Source organism: Nannobrachium achirus (assembly GCF_963921795.1).
Source record: "Nannobrachium achirus genome assembly, chromosome: 22".
NCBI lineage: Eukaryota > Metazoa > Chordata > Actinopteri > Myctophiformes > Myctophidae > Nannobrachium > Nannobrachium achirus.
The window spans coordinates 3,934,394-3,960,610 of record NC_137829.1 but is presented as its reverse complement, the minus strand read 5'-3'; the positions used below and the strand labels follow the sequence as shown (position 1 = coordinate 3,960,610).

At 41.1% G+C, this 26,217-nt stretch overlaps 2 protein-coding genes across 6 annotated transcripts in view; both read right to left on the bottom strand.

Annotated features, from left to right (window-relative positions):
* The window catches only part of LOC308307866 (voltage-dependent L-type calcium channel subunit beta-4-like), a gene marked incomplete at both ends in the record, with an annotated part of 48,930 nt that extends 44,754 nt beyond the window's left edge, over window positions 1-4,176 (bottom strand). For 2 of the 5 annotated variants that reach the window (XM_080753179.1, XM_080753178.1), the window contains 2 exons: window positions 2,678-2,761; window positions 4,048-4,113. In XM_080753179.1, coding sequence (XP_080609305.1) covers window positions 2,678-2,761; window positions 4,048-4,113 — 150 coding nt within the window. Of the gene's footprint in view, window positions 1-2,677; window positions 2,762-4,041 lie in introns of all 5 variants that reach the window. The other 3 variants (XM_080753183.1, XM_080753177.1, XM_080753180.1) reach the window with 3 other exon arrangements.
* Window positions 4,177-6,412: 2,236 nt separating this feature from the next.
* stam2 (signal transducing adaptor molecule (SH3 domain and ITAM motif) 2) lies at window positions 6,413-24,907 on the bottom strand. The gene is made up of 14 exons (XM_080752994.1): window positions 24,745-24,907; window positions 23,384-23,468; window positions 23,041-23,116; window positions 21,201-21,296; window positions 20,836-20,982; window positions 18,666-18,732; window positions 17,425-17,617; window positions 13,766-13,860; window positions 13,501-13,586; window positions 13,092-13,179; window positions 12,918-12,972; window positions 12,279-12,432; window positions 10,384-10,541; window positions 6,413-8,789 (listed from the first exon to the last, which is right to left on the bottom strand). The coding sequence occupies exons 1-14, from the start codon at window positions 24,782-24,784 to the stop codon at window positions 8,588-8,590; spliced, it is 1,542 nt and encodes a 513-aa protein (XP_080609120.1). The 5' UTR covers window positions 24,785-24,907; the 3' UTR covers window positions 6,413-8,587.
* Between the last annotated feature and the right edge of the window lie 1,310 nt (window positions 24,908-26,217).

Sequence of the window (26,217 nt, the reverse complement as noted above, 5' to 3'; positions counted from 1 at the left end):
AAATTAATGCAACAGTGTTTGATTTGAACATTTCTTTTTTTTTTTTATTACTTTTCCTGCTAAACTTTCTGAGTCTGAAGTAAGGCTGCAGTGAGATCAGTGATAGGAGCTGCAGAAGTTGGAAATAAAGCTTTTTTGATGCTCTGCTTAACACCTCTTCCCAGGGGACCTTCCAGCACGATGTGAATGTGGACCACTTCTTGCCTTCTCACACACATGCAGGCAGTGCCACACATATGCATGCACGCAGGCACCCTTTCCTTTGAAGACGCAGGTCTGTGATGATGGGTCATGCCAGATATTCACATGGCTGTTTGCCATGCTCATCTTATCCACACTAAATCCACCACTGGAAACTCCTGAACATCTGATGTTCGGAGTTTCCATTTTTGCACTCAACCACTACATAGATCTGGAAACTGAATGAATAAAAGCCTCGGCTCTCTTTCTCCCCAAGCCTTTCATCAATACATCACACACGCCAGGTTTGCAAATTAAACACGAAATTCAAAGCTCAAATGGCCATATTCACACCATTTTGCTCTTACGTCATTAGAATCTCAATGTCAATTTAAAGTATAAAGTAAGAGGACATATTGGACAGGGGGGGGTATAAAACAAATAATTATCTATTCCACTGGGTTTCTGTCAAAGCTGCTGTTATTAACCTTCTGAGCCTTTCTCAGAAGAGTTAAGAGCCATAATTTACTTAAATTATATAATTGACACTTTAGGAAGTGTAGTTGAGGATTAATACCTGCCAGTCAAACAGCTGGCCATGGCCCCTGTTGTTGAGCAGTGGTTGTTACCATGGATACGCCAGGGTACACAAGAGCTTAATCACAGAGCCCACTGCTCCTCTTCTCACCTGATGACATACATACAGAGAGGGTGACTCCAAATCCCTATGCATGTGAGTGGGTGTGGAATGAGCGCGCAATGCTGCATATATACTGTATGTTGGAGAGAGCATAAAAAGTGTAAGAGAGAGCGAGATTTGTATTGTGTGGATGAAAACATGTAGGGGTGCATTAACTTTAACGTCCTGCGTTCCTTTGAGTGGGCTATAGAGTATACAGTAGCTTCCTCCCATCAGCATGGTGACGAGCCACATAATTATGCCATGCTGATTTCCCGCAGTGCATGCTCTATAATTAATGAGAAAAATGTCAATAGGCTGAACAAACACTGAGGGGAGTTCACAAAGAAGCCATCATAAACTCCATTATGACACTGGTGAAACAAGCGGTTCATGTTGAATGCAAAATTAGGCTTTACTGAAGTGAATATTAGTCCAGTTTGTTCTGGCCATGAAAAAGAGATCTGTGACCAGAAATATCCCAGACAGTGCTTAAAACAAGAAGCACACAATAAATTCCCCCATGTATGGACCTAGACCTACATTAGTGTGGTTACAGTGGAGTGTCCCAGTAAGAAAATATCATTGACAAATATGCACCCTCTTCATTAACGTATTGCATCATAACCATGCTGTGCTGTGCGCATAATTATTATACATTTTTAAGCCAGCCATTACCTATTTTGTTATTACATCTACATCAAAAAGCCTCTGACCTGGTTTGTTTCGTTTTGATGTGCTCACCTGTAGTAGACAGCTGGTGCTGGTGTGCGTGATTGGGGGTGGGACAAGCAAAATAGGTTGGAACAAAAGGTAGCATATCGTCACTGTCGGGCAGAAACCTCGCATCTCCAAGTTTCAAATTTGTACGTTTTTTCGAGAAGTAATCAGACAAAAGGCCGTCGCACAAAAGTAGTGAAAACAGCAGATCTACAAGCACACAACGCCTTGCGGTGCAAGGCGTCGTGTGTACATATTTAGTACATATTTTTAAAATGATAAAAACAAACGGTTTTGGACATACAAGGTTTCCACCCGACAACAACGTTATGACAAAGTGTAACTGCATTGCTGCATGGCCCCTCTGTGCCTGCAGTTCCCTTGGTAACTTATTAGCTGGGATGATGGACTCAAAGCCCAGCACAGGTCCTTGCTGAGTTAAAGAATAATTGCTGGACGCATTTGAACCTGTTTCACAATTTGCATGTGAGGAGAGAGCAGGGAGTGTATTCAGGCAACCCTGTCTAACCCCTAGAATATGAATTATACATGGCTGTATTACTGACCAGCCCGAGTGGGCTAAATTCCTTAGATGATACAAATCGAGGCCACCGATTCCCCAAACAACAACAGTAGAGTGCTCAAAAAGCTCCTGCCAACTTGGTGATCATGACTGCAGTGTACTCTATGTATCAACTGATATAAGAGCCTTAATGGGTTTCTGAGACAAGCTGTACGTGAAAAAGAAGAAAAAAAAATAGTTGTGGAATACTAGTTTTACATTAATTAAGAGTACATTTCAATTAGCAATTAGAGTAAAATTACGGTGGAATTTAGAGTTTTAGGCTGATTCTATTTATTCCATTGCACTAATCAGCAGTATGGAAATAACAATTTCCAGTCAATATTGCTCAGAGAGAGAGAAAGAGAGAGAGAGAGATGATGAGTGGCATGAGAAACAAACAAAAACAATTTCATCGCCTTTTTTACTTACTGACCAACTATAGACCTCTGTAGCAGAGTGTACAAATAAATGTAACCGAAGTGTTATTCCAAACACTGTGGATCTGAATAAGTCACATACAGACTATGTCCTACCTGTCTGAGGATAAAGCTGGTAGAGGTGGTGCTACCGTCTGACCTCTTCAGTCGACTGCGTCTGGAATACGTCCCCCTGTTTGCCTGGAGAGGAACACACACACACACAAACACACACGCAAACCTAAATTTCTGGTGATAGGCTTTGCCTTTTTACAAGCCTGGGGTCACCATTCAAGCTGACTTGAAATGGGACAGCCAGGTGGACTATATGTTGACCTCAGCCAATAGAAAGCTGTTTGTCCTATGTCGCCTGAAGAAAGAGTCCAAGACACTGAATTGGTTTAGATCTACACAGGCTATGTGTGCCCGGTGCTGGAGTATGCGGTCCCAGTCTGGCACAGTTCCTTGACTGGCAACCAGACTAAAAGACTGGAAAGAGTTCAGAAACAGGCTTGCAAAATCATACTTGGCCGGAGGTACTCAGGATACACAGAGGCTCTCTGCACCCTCACATTGTGCACCCTAGCACAATGTGAGGGTAGCACAATGTGTGTCTGGACTTTGCCATGCATGCAGGACTTCCATGCAGGACTTCAGAAACTGGCAACTGGCATACTCATAATGCAATAAATGTTTCTATAAGGATTTCCTAATGTAATATACAAATCTGCCATACAAAACTAAATCTAAACAAGGCCATTTTGACTATTATGACAATTTTTAGATTATATTTTCCTTTAGATCGTTCCTTGAGATATTTTCCTCTGCAAGTCACTTGCCAACACCATTTAAAACGAGACTATTCCATCTAAACTGATGCATAATTAAAAGCCCTATTTCATTCCCGTTTAAATAAATGAAATTCTCCGGGCCTGCGCCCCTTTTTGATTAATGACACATTAGAGGCCATTAGGAATGATTACATTTTCAGCTGAGAGAACGTTTTTTATTGGAAAGGACAAGAACTCAGCGTCATAACGCAAAAATAAATTATCATTAAAGCTGCAACAAACATTTTTGAATTATTAAAAGTTGCAAGTTGACAGCCTCGGGAAAGGATAGAAGTAGAACATGATTTGAACTTCTGTGTTGACAACAATTAGCCCAGCCAAGTAAGGTAAGGTAAAGGTAATTGAGGTAAGCTAGGGTGGTAAGGACTAAGGAGTAGGCTAATAGAGTAAGGGTCATTTGGGGCATCAGTGTTCTAGTGTTCACACCTCAAATTCAATTATTTTATGGATATTGTACAATTAACCACTTTCAATGTGGTATCCCTATTTTGGGAATGTCATTAGGCCTATAGTGAAAATAATGGATCTACAAGCTCTTCTGGAAGAGAAGAGAAAGCAAGAGAAGAGAAGAGAAGAGAAGAGAAGAGAAGAGAAGTCACAATGACGCGTGTGTCGTTCACGTCTTGTCACGTTCACCTGAAACACCGGCTTCCCCGTCCCGTCGCCAACCACCCCGTGCCGGGTGTAGATGTGCCGGGACATGTCGGCCAGTTCATCGGTCCAGGGGGGAGGCTGCCGCTCGGTCCCGCTCCACTGGAACTGCTGCTGCTGCTCCTGCACTGGCGTGCAATGAATTACTGCGGTCTCCAGCTTTGCTCGTTAGCTTCACGTCAACTTGAAGAGAAATGAAATGATGCTGTTGTGTAGATGAAGAGATTCGGATGAAGAGATTCACCACAAGGGAAGTGTTTTTCTTGCTGCTGGTCCTCTCCTCTCCTCCCCTTACAATGTGACTGGCCGCCCGGCGCAGTAAAGCTCTTCTATCTCTCTCCCCCCACTCACTGCACCAACCCCCCCCCCCCCCCCCTCCCCTCCAACGCACGCACACACAATGCCTATGGCATTGGCTAGGGATTTCATGACCTATTGGCATACCTGCCAACTCTCCTGCATTTAGCAGGAGAGTCCTTTTATTTGACCGTTTCTCCTGCACAACTCCTGTGTGCCTCAATTTCTCCTGCTTTTCTCCAGCTTTAATAAAACTGACCAACAGTTTATAAAGCTTTTTTATTTGATCTGTTTCATTGATTATGTGAAAATAGACATGGTTTTTACCTATGAAAATAAATAAGGTATATATAGGCCTATATATATATATATATATATATATATATATATATATATATATAGGTTAATCTATAGTTACTGAAGGGAAATAATTAAATACTCATCAAACATAGCCTATAACAAAATTGACTTCACCTGGTTAAAGGAGCTTCAGCCTCCAGTAGGCTACAGCTCTGTATTTAAGGGCAAAATGATCTTATGATCAGTGTGAAAAACTGTTATTGTAGATTAGGCTATAATCTCCAGTTGTAGGTCTATGTGTCGTTAGTGTGGATGCCCACCAGAGGAACACACTATTGTTCTAGTGCTACTTTAATATTCATTTATTTATTTCTAGATAAGCAATCCAGACTATAAATAGTAAATGCAAAATGTCCTTTGAGTTCAATGGAGGAGTGGTGCAGGCTTGAGGATTAGACAAGCTATGACATTTTGGCTATACAGCCTTTAAATAGGCAACCACACTCACAAATTTCCAGAATTGCATCTTTAAAGTTACTAGCTCTTACCCGTTCAAAGATATGAGCTCCAAAATGATGTGCAGTGTGTGGGTTATGGGATGTGCACTGCACTGTGCATACAGTATATGAGGGATGGAAAGTAACTTTAACTGGTGCTTGCATGATGTAGGAGCATCAATGTAAGAAACCCGTTTCGTTTAATGGCTACAGAGATACTGCCCCCCCCCCCAGCCCGCCCGCCCGCGCACACACCCGCCAGCCTGCACACACACACACACACACACACACACACACACACACACACACACACACACACACACACACACACACACACACACACACACACACACACACACACACACACACACAGAGCTGGTTAAACATTTTGCCTCATGCTAGATGCAGAATAGATGTGCCTCATGCTAGATGCAGAATAGATAGTAGATACACCATAAAAATGCTAATATACAGCATATGATTTGTGAAAGTGACAAACGGGCTTCACAGTTATGTCAGGTGTGTTCATATGCTAATGGTGATGCGATTTCAGATCAATTGCTCCAGCCACTGAGGAGAAACGCTGTTTCAGACAGACAGACAGACAGACAGACAGACAGACAGACAGACAGACACTCACTCACTCAGACATTCGCAAAATTATAGTATAGATGTTGCCCACCAGGGGAACACACTATTGTTCAAGTGCTACTTTATTTATTTGTTTCTAGAACAATCCAGACTATAAATAGGAAAATGCTAAAAGTCCATTGAGTTCAATGGAGGAGTGAGACAGTGCTCCAAACAGGAGACGTTTACTCAAAATCTATGCAGATTATCACGAGGCTTTCAAAGCACATTCATACTCCCCCAGAGAAACCACCATAACAACTTGAATGACCCCATGACCTTCCCTCAAGCACCACCCTAAGAACAAATGTAAACTCTTCACACACAATTTCTCCCAACAGGCAGATTACAGAATGAACCACAAGGAGCTGCAATCCTGGCCACTTGGTTGCTAGTGGCTTTATTTACTCATATGCAAACTCATGACACTTTTACAATAATCAGATGGAGGCAGATTTGTTTTGCTTGAGAAACAGGTCTTGTAACCATCTGCATGTTAAATACTAGATAAAAGACCAAGGTCTTGTAACCATCTGCATGTTAAATACTAGATAAAAGACCAAAGGAAGGAAAAACAAAAACTGAGCAAAGGCCATTTTGAACACAGGATATTATTTATTATTTCAAAGAATATTAGTTTTGCTGTGTTACAAAAATGATTTTTTCTTTTTAAATTCTGCATACAGGACGTTTCCCTGTCATTTTTAAATACACAGCTAGATATACAGCAGCTTCCAGAGACAGAAGTTGTTCCCCAAAGTTTTCTTTCCCACATCACGTTTTCATTTTTACAGAAAACAAGGCATCCAGTGGTAAATAAATGTTTACAAAGTTAAGGTGCAATGCTGACGCTGACAAAACCAGATATCTTACATCTAATATACAATGCCTTTTAAATGAGGCAAGTGGAGAAAACTAGACAGTTCTTGCTAGAATCTTAATCTATCCCGCTAGACAGATGGCAGATTCCAAAACCTTTCTTCTATAACTCACCGATTGAAGTTAATTTGTTTTCTCAGATCTCCAGCAACTGTCTCTTTGTATCATGAGTTTCTCACTAGAATCAAAATTTGACTTGTTTTTGATCCATTGGATTTTGAAACAGAATAGACAGAAAGAGGGAAAATATGCATTATACATTCTTACAACATGAAAATATTGGGTGCTTATCCCAAGCATTTATAATGTACCAAATAATATACAAATTAATTTACAGGTGATATCATTTACAAGTTCAAATTAAAGGTATAGCCATGCAACAGAACAAATATTTGCACCTGCATAATGAAACTGAAAACATGAAATTATGTACTTCAACTGATCTTCATAGACCTCCCGGTTATACTGAATGAAAATGACACTCCAGGTCCCATGGAGATAACAAACATAAATATTAATCTAAACATTACAAACTGTTTGACTACAGGTGACAAGACTTGGCCCAGACAGAAAATGCTCTCTCAGGTAACCCATACAATTACAACTTTGAATTATCTCCCATTTTATTGGAGGAGTAGGATGAAGCAAGCAATTCCACTTTGATATAAGACCACATGGGAAGGCAGATAGAGTCACACACAATTTTTTTCTCTCATGTCTCCCACAAGCACCCAAAACATCAAGTTACAAGGCAGTGAGTTCTTGAGAAACTAGTCTTCCCATAATATCTAATAATATAAATGCTACTGAATATAAATATTTGAAAATATCTCTATGTATTTTAATTAAGATTTGGAAGTGGAACCTCAGGCCATATAAAGATCAGCTAAAGTGACAGATGCTGGTGTTGCGAATGAAACTATACCGCAGTTGACCATATTCACACGATGGCCATTTTGTGATGGCATGTTTTGATGCCTAAACTTTTTATTATTATTTTGAAAACATTTTAAAATAGTGAAAATAGCCAATCTACAAGCCCACAGCTATTTTTATCATTTAAAAGGTTTTCAAAATAAGAATAAAAAAAAAGCCCATTAAGATTAGACATAAGGCACTGCACAAGATAGTGCCCTTTGTATCATAATGACACAAAATGGCCGCTATCTGAATATAGTCACTCTTCCGCACCTTGTCATGAAGTGAACACTTATGCCCCCTAGCTTGGATTTTTTCTTTTCTTTTTTAAGTGTTGGGTTGGTTGGCTCTAACACCAATCAAACACATTAAAATCCATTTGTCTCAATGTCTCAGTTGCTACTTTTGCTTAAAAAGGCTTGCAAACCAAATTCCAGGAAGGAGAAATATTACTGGCCCTCCTTCCAAATGAACTTCACTTTCACACAGATGACAAGTTCAAACATGAACGTTTAAAAAAAACCTGATGGTCATTAAAAACTAAAATCACCCCTTGTTGGAAGCAACATGTCGCCTAAAAGAAAAAAAGATTAACGCCTGACTCTTTATCAGGCAACATTCACTCCACACATGGCCTTCCATCTGTGGTTGGCCAGTGTTTCCTATAGTATACGGCAAACCTTTGGTCTGTGTGAAGACCATTGCACACCTTCATTGCCAGTCAGTAAAAAGAGGAAGGCAGAGGAGAGCTCGCACTCAAAATGCAGGAAAGTAACAATATTACACGTCGTGGACACATGGGTCTAGGTTTGGATTGCACGGTAGACCTTCATTACATTCACGCCTCAGATATCTCACTTGCTGTGGTTTGGCTTGGTTTTGGCCTGTCAGGCACAAAAGATGACCAGTGGGGTGGTCCTAACCCAGATTCTTTTTTGCAAAACCACAACAAATGGAAGGATGTGAATCATGTATTTATCTCAGGTTTGTGGTCAGACAGAGCTTTACAACAGAGGCTGCTGATAGTAGGCTGCCTGCTGCTGCTGCTGAGGTGGTGCTGGGTGAGAGGGAGCCACCATTGGATAGTTGACAGGAGGCATGTTGGAATTAACGCTCTGATAGGCCGACATGTCCATGGCCACACCCATCTGGTGTGGGTAAGCAGGTGTACCAGCTTGGCTCATGTACTGAGCGTTCATCCCACCACTGTGCAGAAAATTAAGGTTAGGTCCTAATCATGTAACATATGTAAATGATTCTTTAAACCCATTTAGGCCTAGAATTATTGAATGCTTTAACCAGGGAAAAATAGCAGATATACAAGCTCACAGCGCGGCACCGAGTGCCGCGTTGCGAGCTTGTAGATCTGCTATTTTTGAAAAAGTCATGAAAATGTGTGCAAATCTTTGAATACATGTGTTTTCAATGCGAACGTTTGTAACTCAAATTTTGCTTCTGGGTGGTCCCTGGAACTAAATATTTTGAGATGGGGGTCCGTGGCCAAATACATATCATTTTGGGGATCCTTCACATGAAAAGGTTTGAAAACCACTGACCTAGTTGTCTCTCAAGAACAGACTAACTGAGCTCCAGTTAAGTGAAAAGGACCTTTTCTTTGACGATGGCTGGCCAGATTGCTGACATAGAAACATAGGTTTTTCAATCTTAGAAGGATTCAAAAGACACTTATAGAATCGGGTCAAAATTCAAATTTTCACGATTTTTCAAAAATAGCAGATCTACAAGCTCGCAGTGAGCTTGTATATGTGCTATTTTTCAATAGTTAAAGCATAAAATAATGATACACAATAGTGTGTACCCGTTCTAAATGGGTTAAACAGTAAGAGACCGAAACCATGCATATAATAGAGTAAGAACCATATAAACCCATCCAATAATCTAGACATGCATTAGAGTATTGGGGATGCTATAACATTTTATTGGAACCAATTTACAGGAAAACTAGGCTTTACTTTCTCAAAATCACTTTGCCCGCTAAAATGGAAAAGGGAGTAATTGTTTGATTTCAACTCAATTAGGCACTAGTTTGGACTATAGCCCGACCGATACCATTTTTTCCGACTGATACCGATATCCGATGTTGGAGAGTGCTAGAGCACCGATACCGATGTTTTGTAAAAATAAATTTTTATTCATTTAAGATCATTTAATTGACTGCTCGCCCCTCGGATAAATGGTCAGATTATTGCTTTTTTTTGTGCTTTTCATGTCAAACTTTGAGTTTGGTCGCAGTTATCAATTTCTATTGCTTGTTGGATAATAATACTCTTTTAATTTGGGGGTTCTGCTGTGTTTTGTCTCGTTTATGAATTAATGTGTCTTTTATCCAAACGTAAAGTTTGATTCGCTCATGGATTCGCACGGCGGCTCTGCAAAGTGCAGACAGCCGCCATGCATTGCCAAGCAATTAAACAACACAAGTTCTATAGTCTACAGTGCATGTCGTGAGTGAATGACACACGAGAGGCAGCAGCTCCAGTAGTGTTGGCTTGCATCTTGGACTATTATACTGCACTCTGCTGGATAATTCTGGTATTGCCCACACATAGGCCTATATAACTCAGGGTTTCATGCTCTATCCGCAGACACGTTACAGACAATTAATATATCGGATATCGGTGGAATAATTCACCGATGTTCGATACCCTTCCGATTGCTCCAAAACGACCGATATATCGAATTGACCGATATATCAGTCGGGCTCTAGTTTGGACAGTGGCGCAGGAAATTGGACAACTGTCCAGCTCACAGATCTTGTAAATAATGGAGAATACCGTACCTCATGTAGGTGGGCTGTGCGTGCTGACTACTGGGTGGGGCTGAGACATTGGGGGGCATTGAATGTAGGGGCCCAGGCTGGTCATTGGGTAGGCTGTAGGTCTGGGCCTGGGGCATCCCTGTAGGCAGGTAAGGACCAGAAGCCTGGCCGGGATAGCCCTGAGAGCATCATGGAGAAGGAGGCAGAGATCCCTTGTTAAATGTTTGCTTGTGCTCCAAAACAGAAGTAATAGTGACTATTATTGTTACTATAGCAGATACAAAACAAATGGGATTGTTGGAACATTATTTGTCCAAGCGCAAGAAATTACAGGGTGACCAAAAGGCAAACGCCTTGGCCGGGGGTCAGCAACCCACGGATGCGGCTCTTTAGCACCACCCTAGTGGCTCCCTGGAGCCTTTTCAAGGGAAAAATATATATTTTTTGTTTTAATATGGTTTCTGTAGGAGGACAAACATGACACAAACATTCTTAACGCTTTCCAATGCTGTAAAAACGTGTAGAATAAATATTAAATGTAATGCTCATTACAGTATGTATTTGTAGCCTACTTGGTCATTTTGACAGTAGGCTAATATAGCTAATATAGACTTTTAATATATTGTCACTGTCGGGCAGAAACCTTGTCTCTCCAAGTTTCAATTTTTTTCCCGCAAAGTAAAGTCCTGCTTCATCATACAAGACTGACGCACAAAAGTAGTGAAAACAGCAGATCTACAAGCACACAACGCCTCGCGGTGCGAGGCGTTGTGTGCTTGTAGATCGGCTGTTTTCACTAGTTTAGTTCATTTTGTAAATGATAAATACAAAACAAAGTTTTGGAAGGTTTCCACCCGACAACGACGATATAATAAGGCTTTTATAATTTTTTGCGGCTCCAGACAGATTTGTTTTTAGTGTCTTTGGTCCAATATGGCTCTTTCAACATTTTGGGTTGCCGACCCCTGGCCTTGGCAGTGAGAACAAACAATGAATGTGTTGGTAAGACTGTCTATTATGCCTGCACTACTACGGAGGGCAAACAAAATAGAGCACTGCTCTTGCCTGACTCATGAAGTGGATGTTTTCTATGTCTCCAGGGGGACATCAATCACTAGCTGCCCTGCCAACAAAACCCAGACAGCCACAAAAAACTAAACAACGGCTATCTAACTGAATGCCGCCATCATTATGTTTTTATTATTATAAGAGAATCATGCTCCACTGCAATGTGGCACATATAGCCACTCGCAATAAGACTGCTTTTCTCCTTTGTGTGTCCTCTTCCCAGCTGAATGAAAAGATAATTGAGCATGCCAAAAAAAGAAAAAACGATCTGATCAATATACAGGTCAACATATCAATACACAGGTCAGTGGATCAATGGATGGACTTTGGTGTGAGAATGTGGCGTCCTTACTCGGTGCAACAGAAGATGTTGTGGTAGGGGGTTGTGGTAATTAGCTTGGAATAAAATGTGATGACATGAGAAAAACGATGTCTAGTTTCGATATGGATTCCCAGAGGGTCAGGGGTCAGCCATTCGGCTGCTGTGTTAAGTGGTCAGATGGGTGGGGGGTGGTGCATTTTTAGAGCAGGTTTTTTTTAATGATCAATCAATCGATTGCGTTCCGGCTTGAATCAATGGAACTAACATAGTACACTTTAAGTTCCTATTTATCAGTATCACAACGAAAACAAATTTTTCAAGGTTTTAAAGAAACCTTTAGGCTACGTAACTTTTTTTTAATATTATCATTGAAATCTTATTGTTTTTCAACTTGCAACAATACTCTCACAGCCGAAAGCTTGAAAATCGCTGCTCTATGTAAAAAAATTAAAAAACAAGTCTGCCCTCTCCAGGCCATAGGAAGAAGTTGTGTAGTTGTGTATGTGTTGTGTTTGCATCGTCTGACCTGCATGGGTACAGCTGAGGTGGGTGGTGCGTAGTGTGCTTGCGGTTGCATCTTGGAGTAGGCCGAGTAGAATGGAGCCTCGTTCATCAGCTTGTTGTACAGCTCCAATGCCTCTAAGACCTTCACATTCAACTCTGACAGCTCAGAGTGCTTCCTGCCACATATCACGCACATGGAAAGTGTTTTACAAAGCAATAGAAAATAAAAAGCCGGTAAGAGTCAATTAAATCGACGTTAGGTAAACCATAGCTTTATACACAAGGTGTCTGTTTGCTTGTTTATAAAAGCGTGGCAATTTTATGAAATGGAAGAAGGTGCAGTAATACCTCGCAGTGTCCTGTGCTTCATCTCAGTGCCTGGTTAAATTAGCTGAAAGGTTAGCTGGGGACTGTGCTTAATATTTCCTTAAATTTGTACTCTATGGGATTACTATCGTTTTAATTCAAGGTCTGTCTTCAGAGTCAAAGACATGATGACAACATACATGGAGGCCTTACGTGAGGATATCATATTCTCCCTGCCTATAAAACGGTTAAAAAGATCTGGAAATACAGCTTGCTGCCAGACCTAGATTTGTTTTAAATTTAGTCTGTAGGCCAATTATAATTCTGTATTTTTCGTCTCCATGCCAACTATTACCTGTCAATCTCTTGTAGTTTTTCATCAATCATCGGGTTCATCTGCTCACAGGCAGCTGTGTAATCAAACACATTTACAGTTGGAGTTAGTTTACGAAGAAAACCACAGTTTAATTAGAACAGTGTTGCTGAGACCTGCCCAAAAGCAAAGACAGTGGCAGTCAAGAGCTTGTACCTTCCAGTTGGACCAACTCTGTGCTATCAGGAGTTGTATCAGCAGGATTTGCGTTGTTCAGCAGTGCTAACGTTCTGTCCATCTTTTCCTGTAGAGAGGAGGAGGATAAGAAGAGTGTGCACAGTAAAATCTAAGTGCTAACCCAGAGTGCCATTTTTTTTAAACCATTATATTTATACAGGTGAAATCCCAATGAAATACAAGATCTCTTTTACGAGGAAGCCTCGTCTGTCTGTCTGTGAGTGTGTAAATGGTTGTGGATGTGTGCAAGTGGGATAATGAAGACAGAACAAAGCAAAAAGGCTTAAGGAAATAAAGAGCGAGACACAGACTTAATTATACAGTTTACAGCATAACTGGCCTGTACTCTACTCTAATGGCACTGTTCCATCTTGTGCAGATGTTGTACCTCATCAATGAAGACAGGCTCTGGTTCTACTTTGGTTTCTAGGCTGATCTCCTCAGAAGAGGCCGTCTTTTCAGCAATGTGTGTCACTGTGGAAGGAAAGGCTGAATTAATTAACAACTCTGAAACCAAATTTGCCCCAGTTTACGTCTATGGGGAGAAGGAACATCCAGGACCGGCATGTCTCATTAAGCCAACCGGGACTAAACTGACAGTCTATGTGTCCAATGGTGCTTTATTTAATTCTGGACTATGTAGAAAATCTTACCAGTCTCTGGTTCAGCATTCAGGTTGGTTGTCACAAAGTTGGAGGGGAAGAGCCCCACTCCTCTGTGATTCTCTCCTTTCCACCAGTTTGGATCACTGTGCACAAGTCACAGACACGGTTAGAAGCACACTCATTCTCAACAGAAATAGGAAATAAAAAACATAATGGAAAGCTAAACTCTGTTGGTTACATTTCTGGGTTAGCTGGGTGGTATGCAAAGGATAATAGACAGGGAGCTGGGCATTATTGATAAATAAACCCTCACAGGGTAATTAGGCCCTGATACAATGTAATCACCCTGAAGGGGTTTATGCAAGGGTCATTATTGAGAAATAAACTGATGAGACCCCAACGCGATAGCAGAGGGGTTGGATACGGCACAAAAACAAGCAATGCATATTGATATGAGCAGTTGCTCTGAGTCTTTGATTCGATTGTGGTCTGTTCGGGTGCGTAGTGGTAAAGTTGCCTGAGAGCTGCAAGTTTCAAGCGTGAGTACAACACGGCTGCTGCAGGAATCACTAAACGAATGCCATGCCGTTTGTTCTTTATGATAGTCTTGTTAAATGAATGCTGTCTCAGATCATAAGGTATATTCCTGAAATAAAAAGAATTTCCGGCTAACAGTCATTTTGGCAGGCTGTCAAAAGTGTTAAGCAGAAATACCCCTGTTGTCCAGTTTCCCCAGCAGAACACAGCAGCTCTCATAGCATAGAGTGGAGCCTATTAAGCCTATTGCTTTTACACTATTGTTGTGGTGTTGTGGTAAAAAGTGATTTTTATTTTTCATGAATGTGTTACTAGTTGTCATTGCAAACACATCCATGCATTGGTTGTCCCACACAAGCCGCCACACTCAGCTAAACAGACAGATCTTATGCTGTTATATATTTTGCCAAGTCCCACTAAAGACGTGCTGTGATTGGCCGGTACAGTCACTTAGATTGGCAGTTGTGCCAAATGCTCACCCCAAAACATGATTTACGAGATAGTGGTGGCTTGTGTTGGACAACCAAGGCATGGATGTATTTGTAATGACAAGTAACACATTCAAGAAAACAAAAAAAAAACACTTTTGACCGCAACAAATGGTGTATAGGCTTATAGGTTCCACTCTATGCTGTGAGGGCTAGGGGTGGGTATTGCCAGCAATCTCACGATAGATATGTATCACGATACAGAGGCCACGATACGATATACAGTATATCGGTATATATGTTGACGTGTTAAAACACAAAGAAATATATACATTTTTTTTATTTTATTATAATTGCAAAATAATTGCAAAATTACTTTTTGTTTACTAAGTTAATATCACATTTCTGATGAAGCAGAATCAAGAATAGGCCTATTTAATTAAGGACAAATGATTAGGAGAAGAGAGTGAGGATTTGTGGCTACTAATACAGTAGCTGTTGCACTGGTCTGTGTTGCAAAATCTGTTTATTATAAGTAGATCTTCTTTCTGTAAAGTAGACATTAAAATTGGTGGTCCTTGATCTTGGCATGAAAATGGTTGAGAACCACTGTTCTGAAACAATATTAGACAATAACATTTGACTGACATGCCCTAGTTGCTTGTTTCTTTCGCAAAAGAGAAACTGGCAACAACCCCACTGGCTGGCTATCGTAAGCTATACTGGCTCGGCTGCGTCTCTGTCTGTTTGTGTTTGGTTCTGTGTAGGGGTGGCTCGGTATCAACATTTTGTTATCGCGGTTACCGTCCTCCCATTTACCGCCGGTATTGCGGTAATTACCGCACCCCGTATCTATTAATTAAGGTTCGGCGATAAGAGAAAATATTCCTATCATCTGCCCAAAATTCGTCGCTCCACAGTCCTATAAGCCCGAGTTCCCCGTACAGCACAGTGGGTCTGGCTTTTGAAAGTAGCAGATCTACAAGCTCACAACCCGCGTCGCGTTTGCAACACGTTCTGAGCTTGTAGATCTTTGCAGTGTCGGGTTACTATAGTAACGTAGGCTACAGAGGCGTCAATTGGGTATGGCAAGCTATGGCACCTGCCATACCTAGGCTACAGGGGGAAATAATAAAATGTACTTTTCATCGTGCCTGTTGCTAAGGTATGGCAACATGACTGGTGTCATAATCGATTATTCTATAGCAATAATAGAATATTATTTGAAAATCAATAATTAATTATTATTATTTTTTTATAAAAAAAGAAAAAAAAAAGTTTTTCTTTCTTCTGTTTTTCGTTTTTTTTTACTGGATTTCAATGCACATTTACATATGTACAACATGGCTCTTCAGGTAATTGGTAACCTAACTACTACTATTCATCTTTCTTTTTAGTGTGTCAGTGTAGCCTACTGTTCACCTAATCTCTCAAGAACAGATTCTGTGATGCTTACAATACAGAGGACGCTGTTTTCCCTTTTCTTTGATGATGGCCACCAAGTACCAAACAATCAAGCCTGAATCAATCACACCTGTGTCTGAGACAGGGGAGGGGAGTGTGTAGCAGGCAGCCACTCTGCTGTGCTCCTTCACTCTACACAGTTTACAGTTGGTGCTGGTGTGAATAATAAATCAATGGCCATTTACTATTATCATTAATACTATTGTTAGCCTATATTTTGGTTGAAACTAACTAACTAAGCCAAAAAATAGTATAAAAAAAAAAAAAAAAAAAAAAAAACGAAAAAATATATATATATATATATATATATTTTCGATTTTCGATTATGAAATATTAAAATCGAATATTGATTAATCGATCGATTATTCGAAAATCGATTATTCGGTGACATCCCTAAAACATACTTGTGTGAGTTGTGTCGTGTGGATTATGGAGAAAGTTTAACGCTGCTGAGGCTACGAGGCTACTGCACTGCACCAGTGTCCACTGTGTCTCCGACTCTCAATGTGACGGGCCAAGCTTCCAATTGTTCCAAACCTGTGGTACGCGGCCCAGAGCAGAGCGGCATGGAGCGCATGCGGTCCTCGCTTCTCCCCCGTTTTATAACTCGCTCGTTCTCAATAAAAATAGCCTATTTTTTGTCTTTTTTGACCGCGGTAAGGACCCTGACACCGCGGTAGGCCGCGGTATACCGCGATACGGCGGTTACCGAACCCAGCCCTAGTTCTGTGACACTGATGATGAGCTGTGCTCCTTCACTGGGACGGTGAATATAGAACTTCTGTACAGTAAAATCCATCAAAACACAACGGAGAACTATCGCGACGCAACCGCAATTTAGCTCACGTGGTTACAATGACACGTGAGACGTAGTTGTTTACAATGCGATGCAAATGGCAGTGTTTTTTTTTTGGATGTCTTAAATGCGCAGGTTTCAGCATTTTTTTTGTCTCATGTCTAACTCCCGACTCCCTGGTTTTAACCCGAATGTTTCCATTCTTTAGCTTTTAACTGGCGGTGGATAAACCTTTTCCTCCTCCTCTTCCATGTTGCTTGTGCGCCAGTCGCCAGCTGTGGGTGCTATATCAATATATCGCCAAATCGATTAATCGAACCCACCCCCTAGTGAGGGCTGCTGGGTAAACTGGACAACAGGGGCATTTCTACCTAATAGACCCCATGGACAGTAATTTTGGATCAATATAAGTAAGAAAATGAGCCTAGATGTTATTTAAGGCAGAGTTGTCCTTTAAGAGACGTTTTGGGTGATGCATTTACCTGTCGTCCAAAACCAGAATGAGCTCGCCGGCCTTGAAGGTCAGCTCATTGTCCTCGGCCGCCTCGAAGTCATAGAGCGCCCGTACCTTCCTGGCCTCCTTTCCCCCACCCCCGTTGGTGTTGAAAGGGGGGTCAGCGCTCACCACCAGTGGCCGCGTCTCAACCTTCTGCTCCTGCAAGGAGAGCTCGATGGCTGAGGGGGGCAGAGCAGGAAGAGAAGTGGACGCAGGAAGAAGTGACAACAAGGGAAGAAAAGAGTACAGTATATGTGAGTAAGTGGGTAGGGCATCGAAGGAAAAGGAAGAAAAAGAAAGGCAAGGATAGGAATAGGATGTCAACATCTATACCAGTGATTCTCAACCTATTTTGGGGGGTCCCCAGATGATTAACTTAACTCAAGCTCTGCCACCAAAATACCCCTTTGTACCCCTTCTCTGCCATGCCCGTAGAACCCGTAAATGTAATAAAAATTAATTAAAAAACATTTTTTTATCGAAGCGAAACTAAAATAGGCCGGAACTAATGCTCCGTGATCGGTTTCTACATGGACACATTATTGGGCGGACCCGTTAGCATTGAGCCCCTAAACCGGAAGCCGATGGTCCGTCGTCTATTTTGGCCCGTTACCTTACTGTTTAAACTCCGCGGCTTACAGACGGAGAACTTATTGATCAATTGTAAAAATCTAAAAGGATTTGAGAAGCTGATGGAAATACGCGAACACACGACGCATAGCAGTGTCCGATCACGCACGATGGGAACTGGATGAGAGCCTACGTTAACAGGTAGGAGAAGCCAGCAGTGAAAGACATAGAGAAATTTACGGGCTTCACGGCCGTAAACTCCGAATGAGTTAATGTGAAACATTGTTTCCCTTACTCAACAGTTAACAAACCGACATAAAGTTTAAGGGTATCTGCACATTTCTAAAGTGACAATTTAAGGACTTTTTAATACCTCTAAAATGGCTAAACATTGACCAAATCGTCAAATATTAGAGGCAGAAATTGTGAAAATAGTCGATCTGTTATTTTCACAATAGAACCGTGTTATACAAAATGTAATGCCTCTTAGTGCTTGTCGGGGAGGGGGGGGTCCCCAGTTAAAATATGATTATTTTGGGGGTCGCAGCCTGAAAAGGATGTGGGAAATGTGTATTAATCTTGAGAGAGCAAGGATGGGTCGATTAACTAGTTTGATGGCCAGTGATGTGTTTAATGATGGAGATTTGCACTCCCTACCTTTGGCAAGGTCATCGTCCCCAGAGGCTTTGGTCACAGCAGGAGTGCTGACCTTTGCGCTGGACCCCTGTGGTAAAGAACAATAATGTTATTCTGTATGTACAGTATGTACAACTAGAAGCAGTGCTCTTCCGAGCACAGGTCTCCACCAGGCCACACAAATCGGCCTGTTATAGCGCCACCATGAGGCTGATTTAAAAAATGTGGGGCAGAGGTTCTGAATTAGCATCCAGGGAGTGTGTGCGCTCAGTTTGGCAGCGATCGGGCCAACCGAGCCGGAGATTAGCTGGTAACAACCAGGCCACACAAATCGGCCTGTTATAGCGCCACCATGAGGCTGATTTGAAAAATGTGGGGCAGAGGTTCTAGATTGCCATCCAGGGAGTGTGTGTGCTCAGTTTGGCAGCGCCGGAGATTAGCTGCTCACAAACTGCGAGGACGCACGCACGCACGGACGGACGGACACACGGACGGATGGAGGGGAAAACATACTCTCCCTCAGCCTTCGGCTGGTGGAGACAATAAGTAGGTTAATGAGAAGCTGCAAGTGAAGAAAGAGCAGCACTACAGAGATAGATACACATGAATGTGATGCCACCTGTAGTTCATATGAGGTAATACAGCTTTAGTGGGAAAAATGTATAATGTGGATGATACTGGCAACAAAATAAAGTGTAGTTACGACAAGGTGTCCAAAAGGTGTGTTTATGCAAGTATGGGTGAAAGGCAAGCAAAACTGTAACCTGAACCACAGCTGTCAAAGTAATCAGTTGCTTAAAATGGAAACAACTTATTATTTCAGAGTCTATAAGCTGGGAAATTAATTTGTTTTATTTATGGGATAGTTCTTTTTTTTTTTTTTTTTTTTACTTAACCCATTTAGGACTGAGTCCGATTCTAAAAATGCCTTCAAAATCCAGACTAAGTTTTCTGAAAAACATCAAATATTTATTCAAATATTACAAAAAACATTATGTTGCTATATACTGTACATACATAGCAACAAGAACTTCAAAATGGGTTAAGGAAAGAAGGTGAACATAAACAGCAATGGGTTGGTTAGCTGGGCAATGGTATTCAGATCCCTGGATATGTACAGTCAAGATTCAGAGAATTGCACAAAATACGTTATGTGGGGAGGAAATTCCATTGTAAGCCCTTGCCTTACAAACACAGACAGAAGAGCTCCACCCTGACTGGACCTTTATATTGGCAACACATGGCTGAGGAGCTGTGAAATAATGACTGCAATGCTAGATTGGGCCTTTGCCAGAGCACACACACACTCATACAACACGCCTATTTGGTTAGTGTGGTCTGTGGGTCAGAACTGTGATCTGTCAGTTGGGCAAAGGCTAGGAGCTGCTGATAACCCTACCTGATTAACTTTGAGATTTGAAATCAGGGGCATTTTGGGCGTGCAGGTGGCACAGGGTTAAAGTTCCTTCTCATGAGCGTGGAGACTATGGGCATTCCAACAAAAGATTGCCCATGTTTTCAGGAGGGAAGCCAGGTGGGGAAGGCGTTGTTTGTCACTGCACTAGTAATTCCTACATGTTGTTCAAGGTGACATCTCAGCAGTGGTGTTGAACTGTGAGTTCCTCCACATGCAAAACAATCTCCCCTGAGAGTCTTCACTGGCAAGGTAAAAGCGGTAGGCGCTTCAATGTGTATCGGAGGCATGTGGTTATACCATCCCTAGGACCTACCAGTACAAATACCAACCAGTAGGGGTCAGCACTGACAAGATTACACAACTGGTTGGGGAAAGGGGGCATTTCAATTATAACACTAGACAGAGTTCAAGTGCAAAACTCTGAGATGACTTGCTCCTATTTAAATTTCCCTGAATGCTATTGAACATGAACAGTATGATTTTGTCCTCCTGGTGATGTCAAATATAGCAAAAAATATGATTCAAATGTCAGAAGAGGTTGAAATACATCTTCAAGTCAAAGGACTGACGTACTCGCCTACACAGAAGAAAAATAAAAGAAAAAAATCACACTGTGTGAAGTGAGCAGTGCTTTTTATGAGTTAATGTCATTAAGGGCTCTGCAAAGCTTGGCCCATGAGCCATGTGTGGGACATAAACACGTACATACAAACAAAGCCAGATGTAGGAGCGGTTAGCACCGCTCAAAGAGTAGAAGATTGGGTGTCCAAATACCTGTGAACCTCCTGTGGGGAAGCTGATGCCCTCTTCTTTCAGGGACTTGATGGTGGCGCTGATGAGGCTAAGCTGCGGATCCTTCTGAAAGTTCTCTGCCCACTCCACCATGAGAGCTTTCAGTTTCTCACACACTTTAGGGTGAGCCTGGGGAGAGGATGCAAGCAGAGGTACATTAGGTTAATGAATGTTTATGGAAGAGACAGGTAACAGCACGCTAATGGCACTGCCAAATGGGTTTTAATTACAAAGGCAAGAGATGGTGGGTGTGTGTGTGTGTGTGTGTGTGTGTGTGTGTGTGTGTGTGTGTGTGTGTGTGTGTGGTGGGATGGGTTCTGTAATTCTTATAGGCATTCATTTCATACCCTGCTCAGCACGCTCCGTACTTCACTGGCAAACTCTCTTGAGCAGATTTCTAAGTGGAATATTTTGCCACTGTTTGAGACACCGGCTCCCAGCAACTAGAAAAGATGAAAGTGTTAACATTTACATGACATGGAAGGAAAAAAAAAGAAGAAAAAAAAAAAAAAGATAGACAGACTTCTTGATCTACTGTACTGAGTTAGATATAATACATTTATGTATTTAGTTTACTTTAATTAATTATTTATGTAATAGATTTATGCATTTTCTTTATGAATTATTGATGTAGTAGAGGAAAGAGTCATGGGTTAATGAAAGAATTTCTGACAATAGGGCTGTTATGGTCTGAATGAGAGATAGGGTATGACAGTAAAGTAGGCCATGTGACAACATACTCATGGTGACTCAGAGTAATCCTAGGTTCTTTTGCAACTAGCTATTGCAGTTTTGGATGGAACTGTTTCTGCCTTGATTTAAAGAGGAATGCCTCAGCAACTACTGAAATATGACCTTTCTATGCTCAATGGCAAGTGGACATTTGGTCCTTTACTGACAAAATGAGGGGGAAAAAATGTGCAGTTTGTAGATGGATAGTATATGTGTGCAATGTTGTATTAATGTGCTAATGTGAGCTTAGCAGTGTGAGGTGAGCTGTGACACAATGCTTGTTTTCCTTTCTAAGTAAAGCATTTTGGATACCTAGAAAAGCACTATATAAATCCAAGCTATTATTATTATTATGCATCTCACAATTGTTTACATTCTATACGTATAAGATGTTATCTGGGGTAACAGATGCACTTGTCTGTATGCGGATCCAGATCTCCAGGCAGTAAATTCTACAGGAATAATAATAATAACAAATATAAAGAAGGTTTTGTAAAGTTGCATGTTCTATACTATAGATTAACTCAGTGTACTCTCAAACATTAACCTCTGAAATTATACTTTGTCTGACTGCTGTAGCCACTGAAGCTATCCATAAACCCCACAGGCAGACATGTTTGGTTCTGAACGGAAACCACTGCAGCGGGTCCTGATCCCAACCAACAGTCAATTCTCTTTCCTCCCAAAAAGTACAGTATTACAACACTGCTGATGTCCAGTTTGGTATAATAAACTTTAAAAACATGTTTACATTCCACCGTGGCTCAAGTCCCGGATTAAAAAAGTACAGAGAGCATATGTCCCTTAGTTGTCACATTATTTGCAGTGTGCAAGCTTCAATAAAGGGAATAGCCTCGAAGCTAAACAATTCCCAGAAATCAGATGATTTGGTACCGGGCCTATACACTACAGCAGGGGGTCTTCAACAGGGTGTCCGGGACCCCTAGGGGGTCCTCAGAGTTACTACAGGGGGTCCTCCAAATCTTTGAGTGATAGAACGTTTTCCTACTTCCTACTTTTTTATATTAAGCACTTGAACCCTAAGGTCAATATTCTGAGAACTTTAGCCAAAAATGGCAGATCTACAAGCTCACAACACCTTGCTGTTGTGAGCTTGTAGATGGGCTATTTTCAGCAAAGAGCAAGTACAGTACAGTACAGTACAGAGTGAAAGGTCAAGTTTATAAAGTATTGATGGTTCAAGTGGTTAAATATCTGAAAACAAATCAACATGAATCCAAAATACACTGATAATCGTGCTGTCAAACGATGAAACTATATGGAATCTATAAAAAAAGTTGTAGGGGGTCCCTGCTTCATCTCTCTCTCTCGACTAAGGGGTCCTTGGCCTGAAAACGTTGAAGACCCCTGCACTACAGTAGGTGCTTCTCGTTTTCCATCCACATTGAGAACACCACAAATGAATACAAAATTTAAATAAATACAAAAACTCACAGTGAGGGCCTGCATGGCGACATGAGGCACCTTGTGGTTGACTCTCTTCATGATGGATCTGAGGCAATCCTTTGCTCTGTAAGATAACAAAACATTAGCTGATACAAATCACCATAGACTTGTAAATTAATCATTTGCAAATCAAAACACTGCTGCTGAAATATATAATATTATATGAATGTAATATGTTATACAGTTCAGTCAGTAAATTCTGAAAAAGCTCTCAAAGTCTCAACAAGGTAACAGAGTGGAGGTTTTTGGTAGGTAATGGAGCGGAAGGTTTTATTTGTGGTGTGAATAACAGTGCCATTAATATGTTAACAAAAGCCTTCTTCCAGCTTACCCATTTGGTGTTGTCCCAACCTTATCACAGATGTCCATAATGAGACCCCAGTCATCTATTGTGTTGGTTTCGTTGGTTGCTTTCTCTGAAATCGTTTAGATGGGGATACATACGGTATTGTTGGTCCAATAAGTAAGTAATAAGAAAATACATTTTCATGGCTACTGCCTTCGAGCAGAGCAGCAGACCAGTGGCTAATAATATAATATTTCAACATCTTTAACTAATTTCTACCATAAATAAAAGCCTAACCCTGTCGGTGGACTGCTTGGTTACTTCATTCTAGGAGGAGGGAGAACTATCAAGACTCAAGGTAAGTTTATTGCTTAGATTTCAGAGGTTGGCAAAAAAGAAGAAGAAAAGTGACCCGTTCAGCCAGGGAAAAGAATGCAGGTAGTTATGTTATCATCTTAAAGTTGAATACCATTCATGTTCAACATTGAACTATGTCATTAATATACCTTAAGAAAAAAGTCCCCCGTTCTGTCATGTGATCAGTGACATCATACATCATGAAGATGTACTCTTTTTGTCTTGCAGAGTACATCTTCATGATGTCACTGATCACATGACTCCACAATCAATATGTTGAGTGGTATTCCCCTTTAATGTAGCATTCAGAGAGGTAGCACACAACACAATGTCTGCTTTTAATTGCAGCTTATCAAAACCTGCCCTAACACAAAGACCTCATGGTCTTCCAGAGACAGAGAGTGATAAGAACAGACATTTGCATAATGTAATCATATGGAAATCAATATGTAACCCGATGCTGAGCACCTGAGGACAGCCTCAGTGGCCCAGAAATAAAAAGGCAAATAGGTCCCAAAGCATTGGTTCTCAAAGTGGGGTCCGGGGACCCCCAGGGGTCCTTGAGGGAGTTCCAGGGGGTTCCCAGCTAAATGATAGTTAAAACCAAATGGACCCTTATGGGTATGTATAACTCTTGTAAAATCTCTGGGTTAAATTAACATTGACTAATGCGTGTCAAACCTGGGGGTCTTTGTCATTAAAATGGCTGGGTATCACTGCCAGAGCCGTAAAAAAAAATCTTCTCTTATAAGGGTCCGTGGCATATATCTATTCAAATGGGGGGTCCGTGGGCTAATAAGTGTCAAATTGGGGATCCGACATGAAAAAGTTTAAAAACCACTGATTTAAAGGGAGCCGTTGGTCGTTTTGACAAGCAGTAATTTATAAAAGAGACACCAGGGTAATAACAGTGACAGTGAGCATAAACACAAGTCTTGTTATTTTGTGTTGTCAAAAAAACACACCAGTGCTAGCGAGCAACGCTAAGCTATCCTCAAAAGCTAAGAGAGGCTAACGTTATAAAAACGCAGAAGGAAGTGTTCACTTACCAACATCTTGGTCAAATGGATTCTGGGCAAATAAAGGCATGTTAACGGTTTTAAAAACACAGTTGGAGGCTTTAAATACAGAATTATGTCAATGATTATCGTCAATACTGTAATGTTGTTGTTATGGATATCTCTTCCTTGTCCATCAAACTCTTCCAGTTGCTCTTCCGGAAACTTGACCAGAAGGAAACAAGGATTCAGCAGTGACGTCACTAACAAGCGGACGTTGTGTGTGTGTGTGTGTGTGTGTGTGTGTGTGTGTGTGTGTGTGTGTGTGTGTGTGTGTGTGTGTGTGAAACGTGTTTACTTTAGTTTGTAGTTTCGACAACATCTTTTCAAATGAAAATATGGCGAAAATATGTTTTATTTACATTTTTATTTTTTTGTGTTTTGTTTGATTTCGCCGAGGGTCGTGCCTCGTGCGCGAGTTTTACGGATGCTCTTTCGCTACGTGACGCTGTTGTCACATCCATCAAGCAAGCTTGCATGGTTCAGGTTGCCTTCAATATAATGCCTGAGCAGTGAGCAGTGACTGGGCACCCTTAGTTTTGCGTTTCACAACAGTTTTTTGACGTCCAGAGCGATCAGAGGAGCAGAGACAAAGAATTAAAGTCACAAAGTTAACTCTCAATAACATCATTAAATAAACACCAATTTGCTTTACAAGCAGAAGCAGTAATGCAAGACCAATCTGGGAACCCATCGTCAAAAAAGGGAAAACAGCGCCCTCTCTGTTTTGTTCGCGGTGACGGAATCTGTTCTTGAGAAATTAATGCAAGACTGACATCTAGTGGAAAATGGGGAATGTTATGGCACTGGGCTGGTTTTGGCTTGATACATTAAATGCTTTGTTTCTCCATTAATCGATTCGACATTAAACAATTGAATAGAAATGTCACTTTAATATGCTATGATATGCACTAAGGTAAGATTCGACCGACTTTTGTTACACTTGTTAGAAGTCGCAATTGCAAACAAACATAGCCCTGAAACATGACGGTCGTCAGGGATTGACCTCAGTCTGGTGTTGAGCACTGTACCCAATTTGCCACGTACGTCTAAACAGACGTTCAGATTTCAAAAATAAATTGCTGAATGAAGTTTCACGGATGTCACAATATGGTACGCTTAAGCAGAATTACCCGTATCTTCCGTATTGTTTAATAAGAAGCATTTAAATCCGATCATCGGCATTTTATTGTATTTTTCAAATACGTGACCCCATCGGTTGGGAAGTGTACTGCACTTTAATACATGAACACCTTTTCTTTTAAGAAAATGGCGACCGATCGGATTAAAATGCTTCCTATTAAACAATACGCCACGGAATATACAGGAAATTCTGCTGGAGCGTAACATATTGTGACATCTGTAAGCTTTCACTAAGTACTTTATTTGTTCTAAGAAAATGTCAATCTGAACGTTTGTGTCGAGTAGACGTAGGGCTAAACCGCTCAAGACCAAGGTTGAGGT

Excerpts from the sequence above, each read along its gene's own strand:
- stam2 (XM_080752994.1), bottom strand. The coding sequence starts at position 24,784 with ATGCCTTTATTTGCCCAGAATCCATTTGACCAAGATGTTG. Across the intron at positions 23,469-24,744 it reads TCCATTTGACCAAGATGTTG|AGAAAGCAACCAACGAAACC; the intron begins GTAAGTGAACAC and ends AAACGATTTCAG. Across the intron at positions 17,618-18,665 it reads GGACGATGACCTTGCCAAAG|CCATCGAGCTCTCCTTGCAG; the intron begins GTAGGGAGTGCA and ends TGCCCCCCTCAG.